The sequence below is a fragment of the Coturnix japonica genome, chromosome 4 (genome assembly GCF_001577835.2).
Source record: "Coturnix japonica isolate 7356 chromosome 4, Coturnix japonica 2.1, whole genome shotgun sequence".
NCBI classification, from domain to species: domain Eukaryota; kingdom Metazoa; phylum Chordata; class Aves; order Galliformes; family Phasianidae; genus Coturnix; species Coturnix japonica.
Window position 1 is genome coordinate 13,279,799 of NC_029519.1, and position 12,367 is coordinate 13,292,165.

Here is a 12,367-nt window from a genome sequence, read left to right on the forward strand (position 1 = left end):
TAGCTGTGCCAGTGGCTGAACCATTTTGAAGGATGGTGGGGTTTTTTTTATTGTTGTTTGTTTTTGACCAAATTAAGCTTGGCTTTTCATTGCTGCTTGAGAGCTTAATCCTGTTGGTTGTGCAGTAGTAAGAGCCTGTTTGCCAATTAAATGGCTAATGCAACATTATACCTTGGCAGGCTGCTTTAAAGGTTACTGTCTTCTATTGTTTTGTTTTTGATTCAGGGTCTCTGAGATCTCAGAAGACATAGCTGAGCCTTGTGCCAGTAAAAATAACAAGGATCTCCACATTAACTCTGTTGGCCTCCTCCTTTGTTTGCCAAGATCAGATGACTGAGTAAAAACAGGAAACGGCTGAATTTAAATCCTGGAATGGATTAACTTTATTCACAGCCACTGCATTGTCTTGCGAAAGTTTCCAGCCAAGCAGCAGCTCCTGGCACAAGCCAGGCATTAGGCAGCTCTCTTTGGGTGCACAGATATGTGGAGCCTGGGGGTGCCGTGGCCTCTGGGCAGTGTGAATGATGCTGCCATGGAGCATCCCCCGCCCCTGCAAAATCCTCAGGGTTTCAGCTGGTGGGACTCATTTACCAAGCTTTTGCTGTCTTCAGATAAAACACAATGCTATTGCAAGCTCAATTACATGTACTTTCTCGATTGTCTCTGTTAACATTACAGATGAGGTCAACGAACACACTGGGAGAAGTCTGGTAAGCAAAGATGCCCCAGATCTTCCCTTCACTGAGCATGCTGCTGGCACAGGGGAGGAGAGGTAACCGCCACTGCTCTTGTTCCTAACAAAAACTGAATGCTGCCCATTAAATCCTGTTCTTTAACTGAGCTTCCAAGACCACATTAGTAATAGGCTACATAGAACGCTTTTAAAACCCTTTTTCCAGGAATTGTCAGAGTATCCTCCCCTAATAACTAACGTGCTTATGCCAGAAAGGTCTTTTCCTGCATGATTTGATAAGGAGTCAGTAAAATGGAAGCTGACTCTAATGCCAGGATATTCTGGGTAGTTTTTCAAAGTAATTATGATTTTTATTTGTTTAATTTTTCCCATGGAGCAATGCTAACAAAATGAACTAATTTTAGGAAATTGCTTATTTCCTGCTGGTGCCAACCACTGCATTCAGTGCTCAGCACTCACCATCATGGCTTGGTAGATTTCATGTTGTGCTGACTGTGCACAAATACACAATAAAAGAACTTCAGCAAGCAAATGAGTGACCTCACTCAATGTTTGCGAACTATGGAGAAGCCATTAAAATATCCACTTTTTTATTCATCGTTGCTTCCATCTCGTTTGCATTCTTCTGTCAGCAGAATGAGGAATCGTACTTCACAGGTGGCGATTGCTGCAATTATTAAATAGGAGCCTTGAAAACACTTCCAGACCTCCTGCAGCTGAACAATGGGTGTTGTTTAATAAACATGCTTTACTAGCATGGCAATGGTCCTAATGATTTATTGTGGGAGTCCTGCAAATGTTGCTTTGATTTTCTCATTCAACCCTAAATGCAAAGCATTCCCATCTGAAATCTCATCAGTGGCACAACCTGACTGACCACTCTTCTCCATCTGGAGGGCAGCTGTCACAAGAAACTCACAAAGACAGTAGAACTCATCAGGCAAACTGCCCATGATATATGTTTATTTTATTAATGTACCAAGCACTTAGTAGTTAAGTTATGATACAAGTATGAAGATTTTTATCCCCTACTATAGTAACATTGATGGCTTAATAATTCCTGTGGTTTTTGTGTTTCTAAATTAATCCAGTTGTGCTGTGGCCTGGCCTGAGGTGTGTGTTGATAGGCCTGACCTGTTCCTTCCTGGACCAAGCCTGAAAGGGCATCTCCCTCTTAGGAGGCTTTTGGGCTGTTTTGGCACTACCGCACTTATCTGGGCAGCCTTATTCTGGGCAGAGTCAGTAGAAAAAAGTGACAAAGCAGCTGAGCGGAACTGAATCAGTGTTGAAGGCTGCCAGACTACCTGTGCAGAGGATGCCCTATCCAGTACATCCCTACCGCTGATCTCCTTGCTCATTGTTTTTCTGCTCCATAGATCCGGCACACCTGCTCTTGATACTGCAGAGGAGCCTAAAATCTTGCCAAAACCAAAGCCGAGACTTTCTGCCTTTCTGTCTGCATCACACAAGGTACTATAGTCCTATACTCTGTGTTTAGTTTTGCTATTTCTTGGGTCTCCACACAGTCTGTATCTACTGACCAGGAGCTCCACAGACTGTCCTCTCTGGTTTCTGTGCTCAAATAAATGACATTTTTTTCCAGTCTTGCAAATGGAAATATGTTGACAGAGTTTGTTTTCCATTCAGAGATTCAGTATACATGATGTTTCTTCCTCGGAGAGTGACACTGGAGCAAGTCCCACTGCAGCTGCAACAGACAGCTTGCATTTGTCTAGAAAAGGTAAAGTTTTTGTTCAGTGAACTGCTGACATTTTCATTGTTTAGAGTCAAACACCAAAAAACATATTGCTTTTTTTGTGCATACAGATGAATAGCAAAGAGCTTTTCTTAACTTGACCTGTAAGAATGGGCTGCCAGTATTCGTATGAATTATGCACAAGGCAGCAAGAATCAGGAAAAACTCCTCAATGAATAAAACACCTCTTGGCTCTCAGTATGGTTAACTGAGTACTTGGATAATAATCCCTTAATGCTCAGTTCCAAGTTACTTTTTCTTTAATCTCCTGCTTGGAACATGTGATGTATTTTGTTATGTAGCAAATAGATAGCATGTAATCTGTCAAGCTCACAGCAACAATCTAGAGCTCAGTGACATTTGTCCCTCCCTTGGTGCAGAAAGAAGGGCTGAGTTTTTCAGGCTTTTCATTCAGATGAAAGGGAGCTTGCTGGACTCTCAAAATAGGGAAGAATTAGGAACATATTGGTAGTTTCTAGAAACACCTCCTGGCTTCCCTTTGAGGACCTGCAGCCCAGACCTTCCAGGGAGTTAGGATATGGTGTGGTGGGATGGGTTGTGAGCATTTGTTCTTGCTGTAGGTAATGGACTGTCTCCACCGCCTGACAAGCTTTCAGACGATGCTGTGCCACAGCCCAGCTGTGCAGCTGAAGAAGCTGCTGGTGGAGCCACTGGCACCATAGCAGGACCAAAAAGTGCACCAGAAGAAGCTTATGCTCCCAGCAAGATACCTGTTAAGAGGAAACCAAGCAGAAGTCTCTCCAGATCGGAGCAGTTTGTGAATCACCTGGGGCCAGCCGAGAACTACCTTGAAAAGAGAGAGCTACTGTCAAGCCCCAGATTGCTGACTACAGAGGGGGAAAGCAGCCAGGCAGTGAAGTCAGGCGTGAACTACACAATCTCATCAATGAGTAATAAAGAGGAGGACATTGGCCTTGATCGTGAGCACTTCAAGAATTTGAAGAACTTCTGGGAGAAGGGAGCAGACTCTGTGATGATGGGAAGCATGCCCGAGTCCTCAGGCTTGCTGGAGGCAGATGGCCCGCAGTTCAAGCTGTGCCGCTCGTTCTCCGTGCAGTCAGGCCATGGCCAGAACAGTGAAGAAAAACCTGGGGCCTTCACCAAAACAAGAACCCCTTACAAAAGGACAATAGCTTTATCTTCCAGTGAGGAAGAACCAAGCTATGTAGCTCCTGTGAGGAAAGGATCCATTTCCATTGCTCCAAGGTCTACATATGCCAAGAGCAAAGGAAACCTGGTTACAAGAAATAATTCACTGGGTGAAAGCAATGGGAAGCCATTGGTGCCAGAGGAAGAGAAGGCTGTACAGCGCAGCTCCAAGAAATCCAGATTGCCTGTGCGAGTGCCTTCCATCAAAATTGAGTCTCCTACCAAGGAAGTATCTGGCAGCATGTTTGAGCCAGAGACGCCTACAGAGAAGTTTATCGTGGCTGAGGAGCGCAAGCGCGCAGTGAGTTCTTTGGCAAGCAGGGCACAGACACTGATTGAGCCTGCGCTTGCAGGTGGTGACAAAGATGATGAGAAAGCACAAAGATCTGATGTGGGCACTCATGACAACATGGAAATAAATGGAGAGCTGCCTGAGGAAAAAACATGCCAGTCTTCAGAGCAGCCAGCAGCCAGTGAGCTGGCCGGAGGGAGAGAAGCTGTTCAGAAGATGGACTTGTCTGTTCATTCAGGTACTGAGGGCTGTAACTGCACCCTGGGAAACCCCATCAAGTGTCACATCTCAGACTGTTTTCTTCCCTAATACTTCCAATTTTGCGTGTTTTCTTTGTTTCTACATCTATACTGTATTAAAGTAACTTTGTGTAACTGTACAACTGCAGTGTCTTCTAAGCAGAAAGACTAACTGGGAGAGAGACATTCATGCTTGCTGACATCCTGCCCATTTGTATTTGTTTACTTACCATGTCGACTTGACTTTTCATATATTCCAGAGGAAGATGGGGATCATTCTCCTGCTGCTCAGGCCTTGGCCCAAGCAAATAGCATTAATCTTGCAAAGAGCATGGTGAACATTTACACAACCACAGAGAGTGAGTAATGCTTTTCTTTCTGCATTTTAGTTTGAGTTTCTTGAAGGCAATATATTATGTATGAATTCTGCATCCCTGGTGCTTCTGTGCTAGTACTAAGCAAGGAAAATGACATATTGTTTCATCATCAAATTAGAGAGCTTATAGTGCCTAAAATTAAATTGAAGGCCAGGAAATTACAGCTAGATTGATGACATGTCCCTCAGTGTGCACAGCAAAATGCAAACGGGCTTCAAACGGTTGGCAAGAATCTCTCTCCTCTTCCACCACTGAGTACCATGGGACCTATATGGCAGCCTGCTCAGTGGATCAATCAGATGTGGCAGACCTTGCATCCAGCATGTGAACTGTGCCACAGGCTGCTGTCACACGCTTGCTTGGGCCTATATCTGGGCCTTTCCCACAGCAGCCCCAAATTGCTAGCCTGATCTCCTCAGGCACCAGCTGGGACACACTTCATGCTGGCAGTTCCTCTTGGGAAAACCAAGAGAAACTAAGGAGGAGGCAACCAAGAAAGTGGCAGCAAAAGCTGAAGAAGCCCATGGCCAAGAAACCTGTCTGTGCCATCAAATAGCCCAAGAAAGCAGTAGCCAAGGGAGAGGGTCTGGAGGAAGGCAGCAGCAGCCTCTGTGGCCAGGAAAACCAGTATATGTTCCCAAAAGATGAAAACTGGCAAGCTCAAGAAGACAGCTATGAGTGTGCCTAAAAGCAAAGGGGTATGGCCAAGTATGCTGGGACTGAGTCAGTCAGGTTGTGGATGTAGTGCCCAGGGCAGGGTAAAGCAGCTTACAGGAAACAGTAAGGCCAGTTTAAGTCAATGTGTTCCCTGGTTATGGGATGGAGGAAAGTCCCCTTTGGGCTGTCAAAACCAGCCGGTGAATGGGCATGCTGCACTGACCTGTCTGTGTGCAACTGAACCATGCCATCCTGGAGCCTTGTGCTAAATGTATGCCTTATCATATGGTGCAGTGATGAAGTCAGAAAACACAATAGCTCAAAGCTTCAAGTCCCACATTGCCATTCAGTGATGTGGTCTTTTTGCAGATGAGAAAGATTTTAGCCTTACATTACAGCTTATTTAGAGCTACAAACCTCATCCTAGGAAACCTTCTGCAGAGTTGCACTTCTTTGCAGTATAACAAATAGCCTGCAGAAGAGGCTAAACTTAACACCTTACTGATTGCTGGAGATATCAAGTAGCCCTTTGGCATTCTGAGCAGTGAGTAGTGTATCATCAGGTTAATGCACAGCAGTGGTATATAAATGCATATGTCATCTGAAAACAAGCCAGTCGTTTTGGAATGAGATTAGTCATCAAGGAAGTTACTGAGAAAAGATAAGTACAGAGCAGATAGGTTTTATTTAAACATTTAAGCAGTTCAGTAGCCATCTTTTTAAGTTGTTATGGAAGTTGATACGGTTTTGAAGCTTTCTTTTTTATATCAAACTATTTCCACCTCTTAGCCCGTTTAGCAGTAAGTTTGAGAGGTGGTTGCAAGAGTGAAATTATAGTTCTAAGTATTTTACAACTCTTTTGTACGGGAAAATGAGATGGAAACATGAGCGTGTTTGGTTTCTTTGATGGGGGGCAGATCCGCATGCTTTTATTCTAAATTAAATCTACACAGCTAGAGAAAATGCAGAGCAAAGAAGTTGCATGTGCTTCGGACAGTGGATAAATTGAATTAGCCACTAGAGGGAGTTTGAACACTCCTACTCAGGAATGAAAACACATTGAGAGTGGCTTTATAGCATTAGCTAGTAAGCCCACTGTGTCCTAGGGAGAGCTTGCCTTCAATGACCGCTGACAGAGCTGGGTCAGGTGCCTCCCACAAGATTTTCCTCCCTCCTTGTGCCTTTAAACAAACAAACAAACAAGTGACTTTCTTGTGATTTCCTGACTCTGACAGTTTATCTTGATGCCTCTTTTCTATTTGTACTTACAGCATACAGTAAACCTCTTGTGATACCCCATCAATTTCTGGAACCTGAAAGAGTCAAAGAACTGAGCAGATCCTCTCCTCTCCTGTTGTCTGAGGTAGGACAGATAGCAGAAATGGCTGAAATAATTTTCCCAGCATCCCTTAAACAGCAGTCGGGTCCATGAGAATCTCTTTCTGGGACACTGGCAGTACCTGCCCTGGAGAATGCTTTGGTTATGTCATAAAAAAATGATACGAATTATAAAAGCCGTAAGAAAAAAGTCCCTATTAGTCCACACCAACCTTTTGGTCCTGTCGGAGTTTTGCCTCAAGTCACAATGTTATGTGCCCTTCCCAAGAGTCCGGCTGGTTTGGAGGCAGTTAATGATGACGTTTGCTGCCGGTCAGAGGCAGTGCCTCTGGGGAGATCCCCTGCGCTCCCCTCCACTCTCCTAACATACTTACTGCTTCGTGTGTCTCTGCTGAGCTATTGGTTTTCCTCTGTAGTGTTGGGAAGTGCTTATACAGCAGAGCATAAAGATGCTTGTTATTTTCTGAGCAGACAGAATCAGACACGGCTTCGGAAATCAGCTTCCAGTTTAGCAAGCACAAAAAGACTCCTAGCATTGGCAGCCACTCCTCCGACATGGCATCTGTCTCCTCGGTAGGTATTTAATGCATATGTTTCGCTAGAAAGGATCTCTCTGTTGGATGCAGTGATGCTGCATTTAGGCTGATGAAGATGACGTGGCCTCTGGAGTATCACGTTGCTTTCTGCATGGTACTTGATTTAAAAGGACAGTGATGGCTAATTACCTACATTATAAAACTGTCTTCAGGTACTATCTCAAATTAGAAACCCTTGTTAGACAAATTCAGAGTAAGAGGCAGCCTCTGCTCCAGAGTGTGGAGCAAAGTGTGCTGCAGCCTGGAAGAGAGGAGTGGCCTTTCACTAGGTGGGGAAATTACACACAGCTATTGAGTGACTCGTGGTCCAGCTCTGAGAGGGTTGGGGCTGCAGACTGGTGCCCTCTGCAAGCAACTCATTAAAGGGAGCTCAAAATTGGATAACACCAGGATGATTTAGAAGGTCATCTTGTAAGGAAATTTGATGAAAGCTGAGTGCATTTCATTAGGCGATTTAAAAGGATTCCTCAGAAACAGTGTTTTGTGGGGGGCTGTTTAAAAGTGCTTTAATTTACTGTATTATTATTATAGGTAGCTCCAAAGTGTATATGTGAGATTTAAAGATTATATGTGAAGAAGAACTTGTAGGGAGAGGTCAGGAATGCGGGTAAATATGTTATTTAAATAGTTTTAGCTTGGGGTTACTCTAGTCTTTCTAGTCTGTAGAGTCTGGGAGCTATAAATGAGCCTTTTTTGTCCAAGTGACATAAATGTGTTTGAGAATCTCATTTAGGATTCTCTGTTGGGTTGAATGTCCTGATGGGATGAGAAATGTATCTCCTCAGACTGAGAGAAGGTATTTAGAAGGTTCTTATAGGTTACCATAGAATTTAATTTAGAAAGCAAAAGTACAGCTGCAGATGTTCACCATTTCTGTATCAAGGACGCAGTACTAAGGACAGACAGAGCAGATTGTTTCTCCAAAAATGCACAATTTTGTCCAGAAAACAGATCAGAAGAGTGCGTATTTCAGTGGTGCTGACCTTTTTCTTCCACCTGGCAGGTGAGTGGCAGTGTGCTCAGTGTGTACAGCGGCGATTTTGGGAGTGTGGATGCCCAGGGTACTGTGGAATTCGCACTAGACTATGATGAGAAGAACCGTGAGTTCCAGGTTCATGTGTCCCAGTGCAAGGACCTGGCTGTTGTGGATGAGAAGAAAGACAGAACTGACCCGTGAGTGATGCTTTGCTTTGGTTCCTCATGACTTGTCTGCTGCTGAATTTTGTGTTCTGAACAGCTTTCTTTTTTTTTCTTATGAATTTTCTTGTAAAATGCCATCGTTTCTTCCTACCTCTATACTTCTGGTGCATGTTTACTGCTGGGTCTTCCCTAGCAGTAACCACTAACCTTGATGGTGCTAGAGCCACTGACATCAGTAAATGTTACCACAGACATATATCTGAATAAGATTAAGAAAACCTTGATCACTACAGGAACATTTCTTTTTATCACTGAAATATATTCTCTGTGTAAGTGTTTGAAACTTGGTCTCCCTGTGGTAAATACGCTTTAGTACTAACTCTGGTGATGTAGACATATGTTTATATGGAAAGGAAGTCTGAAAGGAAGCGCCATTATGAGACACAATGGTAATTGTACAGAGGCTAGTGATCCCCATTTTAAAAGATGGTAAAGATAACCCTGAATCTGAACTTTGAAAAAGAGAAATTTATAATCAGCGCTCTTGAGACATTCCACCTCTTCTCTCTAATTTCACCCAGATTTTGAATGCACAGATTTGCTATAGTTATGGGCAGTTCAGAAAATGGATATATGTCCTTGCTGGCTTTCTGCACTGCTTAGAGAACTGCTTGTTCTGTTCTGAAGGTTGGCGGCATCCACCCAACCCTTGTGAGATTTATAACTTCGCATGCAAGACAAGTTAATATCCCAGCAGGTTCCTCAATTAGTTCTGCCCTTAAAGAGTCAACTTGCTTCTATAAATTCCATGTCACCATCCAGAAGTCTTGCTTGCTTATTAGATCATGGCAATACTGAACAGTATTCAGCTGTTGTTTTCATTTTCCAGGTATGTTAAAACTTACCTGCTCCCAGACAAAGCTAGAATGGGTAAGAGGAAAACCTCAGTGAAGAAAAGGACAGTGAATCCTGTTTACAACGAAGTGTTACGGGTAAGAATACATACATGCTCTGGAAACCTGTGTTGTGGCAGGCACGTATCCCTGGTCAGGTCTGGAAGGAGCCTGTCTGCTTGACTGGGCTCCTTTGCTTGTCTCCTGCTGTGCTACTCTTCCCCTGGTTTCATGAGGGCAAAGATGTTGGAGGATTTTCTGTACTCACTTGGGTGGCACCCAAGATTTCTGTGACAAACTATACAGTGACCTTTGGAAGAAGAGACCTGTGAGTCTATGCTGCCTTCAAGTCAGAACAAGGAGGTATTCTTCCCTTCCCTATTAAGAAAGGTCCTTATCCTGTGATCTTGCTTGTCAAAGGACAGAGGATTATTTAACAGTGCCCAAGCCTGTGCTAATAATTCTTGAAAAAATATTGTTGTTTCTTGATGAAGAATGGAGCGCTGAATTTCCCTGTCCTCAGCAGAAAAGTGTTGTCAGGCTCACCGTGGCTGTCAGGCTGCAGCACAAAAAGAGATGTTCAGAATGGGGCCAGTTCTTGAGAGCATGTGTGTGGAGGGGTTTAAGTGTCTTGGAGCTAATTCAAGTGTTTGAGTAGTATATTTCCAGTTGTGAGAAAAATTGGAGAAAAAAAAAAGTGATCAACCCGATTTCTCTTTCTTCCTCTAGTATAAAATAGAGAAAATGGTATTGCTGATCCAAAAATTAAATCTCTCTGTTTGGCACAATGACCCACTGGGACGTAATAGTTTCTTGGGAGAGATTGAATTAGACTTGGCCAGCTGGGACTGGAGCAACCGGAAACTCAACTGGTATCCACTGAAGCCCCGGGTAAGTGCATCTCAGCTGCAATTCTGTTTCCCAGCCCAATCCCAAAGCCTTTAGGAGTGGCAGAAGTTCTTGTTGGCTGCTTGGGCCATGTCCTGTTAACTCAAGGATTTTCCTGCTGAGCCCCATCTGCCACGTCTTTGGTGTAAGTGGGCATGTGGCTGTAAGCCAGTGGTTCCTGCAGCTGGAGCCTGGACTTGTATGCCCTAGCCAGAGGGAAGGGAAGACTCCTCTTCCCTTGGTGAATTTGTCTAACCAGACAATTCTGGAAAGGCTCTGAATCCCGAAGCATTATGTTTGAGAACAAAATCACAGGGTAGCCCTGAGATTAGACAGTCCCAGCTATATAGAAGCAGAGCTTGTCTATTTGTCCCCCTGTATTTGAATCAAAAGCTGTTTGCCATGCTATGCTAACACGAGCCCTCCTTTACTCCGTCATAACTCTTTTTATTTCAGAGTCTTTCTGCTGTTAACGGTGTGGATCATCGAGGAGTGATGAATTTGTCTATTAAATACGTCCCTCCAGGAACCCTTGGTAAAATGTATTTCATAAATTAAGAAGTATTGCCTGTCGGTGTGCAGCTTGTAATGCTTCATTGTTTTGTGGGCTGGTTAAAGAGTAATCTCATTAGTGCAAGATCATAGAGATCAGCACAAAGGGACAACCACAGTGCTTGACTGCACCATCTGCAGATTACATCTGTTTTTCACATATTGGATTTACAGGGAAACTGTACAGAGAGGAAGGGCTCAACAAGCTTAAACTCGCCAGCTGTTATGGGCACTACAGGCACTATGGGGTATTGTGATGCTGTAGCAATAACACACAGCTCCTCTTACTCGTGGGACAGGCAGAAGGTTGGGTTTCTCCAGTAGTTCCTTCTCCTTTCCTGCATCAATGCATCACTGGCAGGTTGTCAGGCGCCCCCTGCAACTGTGATCATGGTACTGTGGCACCCAGCAGAGAACACAGCTCCAGATGAGTGGTATGCAGAGAGGTTGTATCACTGCTCCTTTGGGTCCCTGGAGAGGAAGCTCATTGTCTTGCTTGCTATTGCTGGGGCTGTCATGAGAGCTTTCTGTTGTACTAAATGGCAGGTCCCAAGAATCCTCCCTCTGGTGAAGTTCACATTTGGGTCAAAGATGTCAAGGACCTTCTGCAGTTGCGTCCTTCTGGAGTTGACTCCTTTGTGAAATGGTAAGTGCCCATTTTGAAATATCCTCTTGGGCATCCAAAGGATGGAATTAAAACCCATTTTCTTAGTGTAAACCCTTCTCCTAAAGCAGGATCTGTTAAGCACCCTTCCTTTCTAAAAATCTTTGCTTACAAAATTGATTTTCTTGGGGAAAAAAAAAAAGTTTTCTTCAAGGATCATAATCCTTCCCCATTGAATGTACAGAGATTTCTTATGTTGAGACCCAATTCCTCCTTACTTCAGATCTGAGGCCTGTTTAGGCCCAGGAGGTTTGTAGAAGCTAAGGAAACCCCATGTGAAATTTTACATTCCTTGCTGTATTTTTTCCCCTCAAAGCTATGTGCTTCCAGACACAAGTAAGAAGAGCTACCAAAAGACCCGAGTCGTAAAAAGAGACACAAACCCTGTTTTCAATCACACTATTGTGTACGATGGGTTTCATACAGAGGATCTGAAGGATGCCTGTGTTGAACTGACTGTGTGGGATCATGAAAAACTAACCAACCATTTCCTTGGAGGAATCAGGCTGGGCCTTGGGACAGGTAAGTGGTTTCCTTTACATTAAGTGAATGCCGTTGTACTGTTGCTGAGCCAAGTGGTATGATGGAAAGTTGATGAGCATTTTGCTGTTAGGGAGAAACCAGATATGGAGAGTGTGTAGTTTCTAAGGGGCTTTGTACTTGCACTGTGCCTGAGATGGAAGGGGCCCCGGTACTGTGATAGTAACCCTCTATTCCCACATTTTCTGTCATATCAACTCTCAGGTCTGGCAGAATTCAAGAATCAGTGTGGGTCCAGCAGAGAATTTTCCTGCTATTGTAAGAAAACAGGCAGCAATGCAACTCAGTATTATATTGCTGTTCCTCCCAGGGCAAAGTGCTCAGAGCTGAGGACAAAGAACTTGAATGCCATGTGGGACAGCACCACCTGGTGACTCTGTCCTCATCTCCTTCACTGAATTACTTCAGTAACAGCAGGACTAACTAATATTTGGAAAACAGAGCTCGATGCAGTAGTAGTTATCTCAGTCATTACTGAGACAACATCAACAGTTTGGAAACTGAGTTGTTTAGGTGTAGATTAAGGTGTAATTATTATTATTTTTAATTACTTTTATCAATTTAGATTATG

The 12,367-nt window shown here is 43.8% G+C and overlaps 1 protein-coding gene across 3 annotated transcripts in view; it reads left to right on the plus strand.

Annotated features, from left to right (window-relative positions):
* PSMD10 (proteasome 26S subunit, non-ATPase 10) overlaps positions 1-12,367 on the plus strand; it is a 56,785-nt gene that overhangs the window by 38,231 nt on the left and 6,187 nt on the right. For all 3 annotated transcript variants that reach the window (XR_004306905.1, XM_015860568.2, XM_015860569.2), the window contains exons 4-16: positions 679-772; positions 2,071-2,164; positions 2,342-2,435; positions 3,032-4,150; positions 4,412-4,510; positions 6,457-6,548; positions 6,995-7,096; positions 8,123-8,292; positions 9,149-9,251; positions 9,882-10,043; positions 10,497-10,575; positions 11,139-11,238; positions 11,573-11,778. Coding sequence is in view for 2 of the 3 variants with exons in the window: in XM_015860568.2 (XP_015716054.1) it covers positions 679-772; positions 2,071-2,164; positions 2,342-2,435; positions 3,032-4,150; positions 4,412-4,510; positions 6,457-6,548; positions 6,995-7,096; positions 8,123-8,292; positions 9,149-9,251; positions 9,882-10,043; positions 10,497-10,575; positions 11,139-11,238; positions 11,573-11,778 (2,514 nt within the window). In the remaining variant the exon portion in view is untranslated. The remainder of the gene's footprint in view (positions 1-678; positions 773-2,070; positions 2,165-2,341; positions 2,436-3,031; positions 4,151-4,411; positions 4,511-6,456; positions 6,549-6,994; positions 7,097-8,122; positions 8,293-9,148; positions 9,252-9,881; positions 10,044-10,496; positions 10,576-11,138; positions 11,239-11,572; positions 11,779-12,367) is intronic.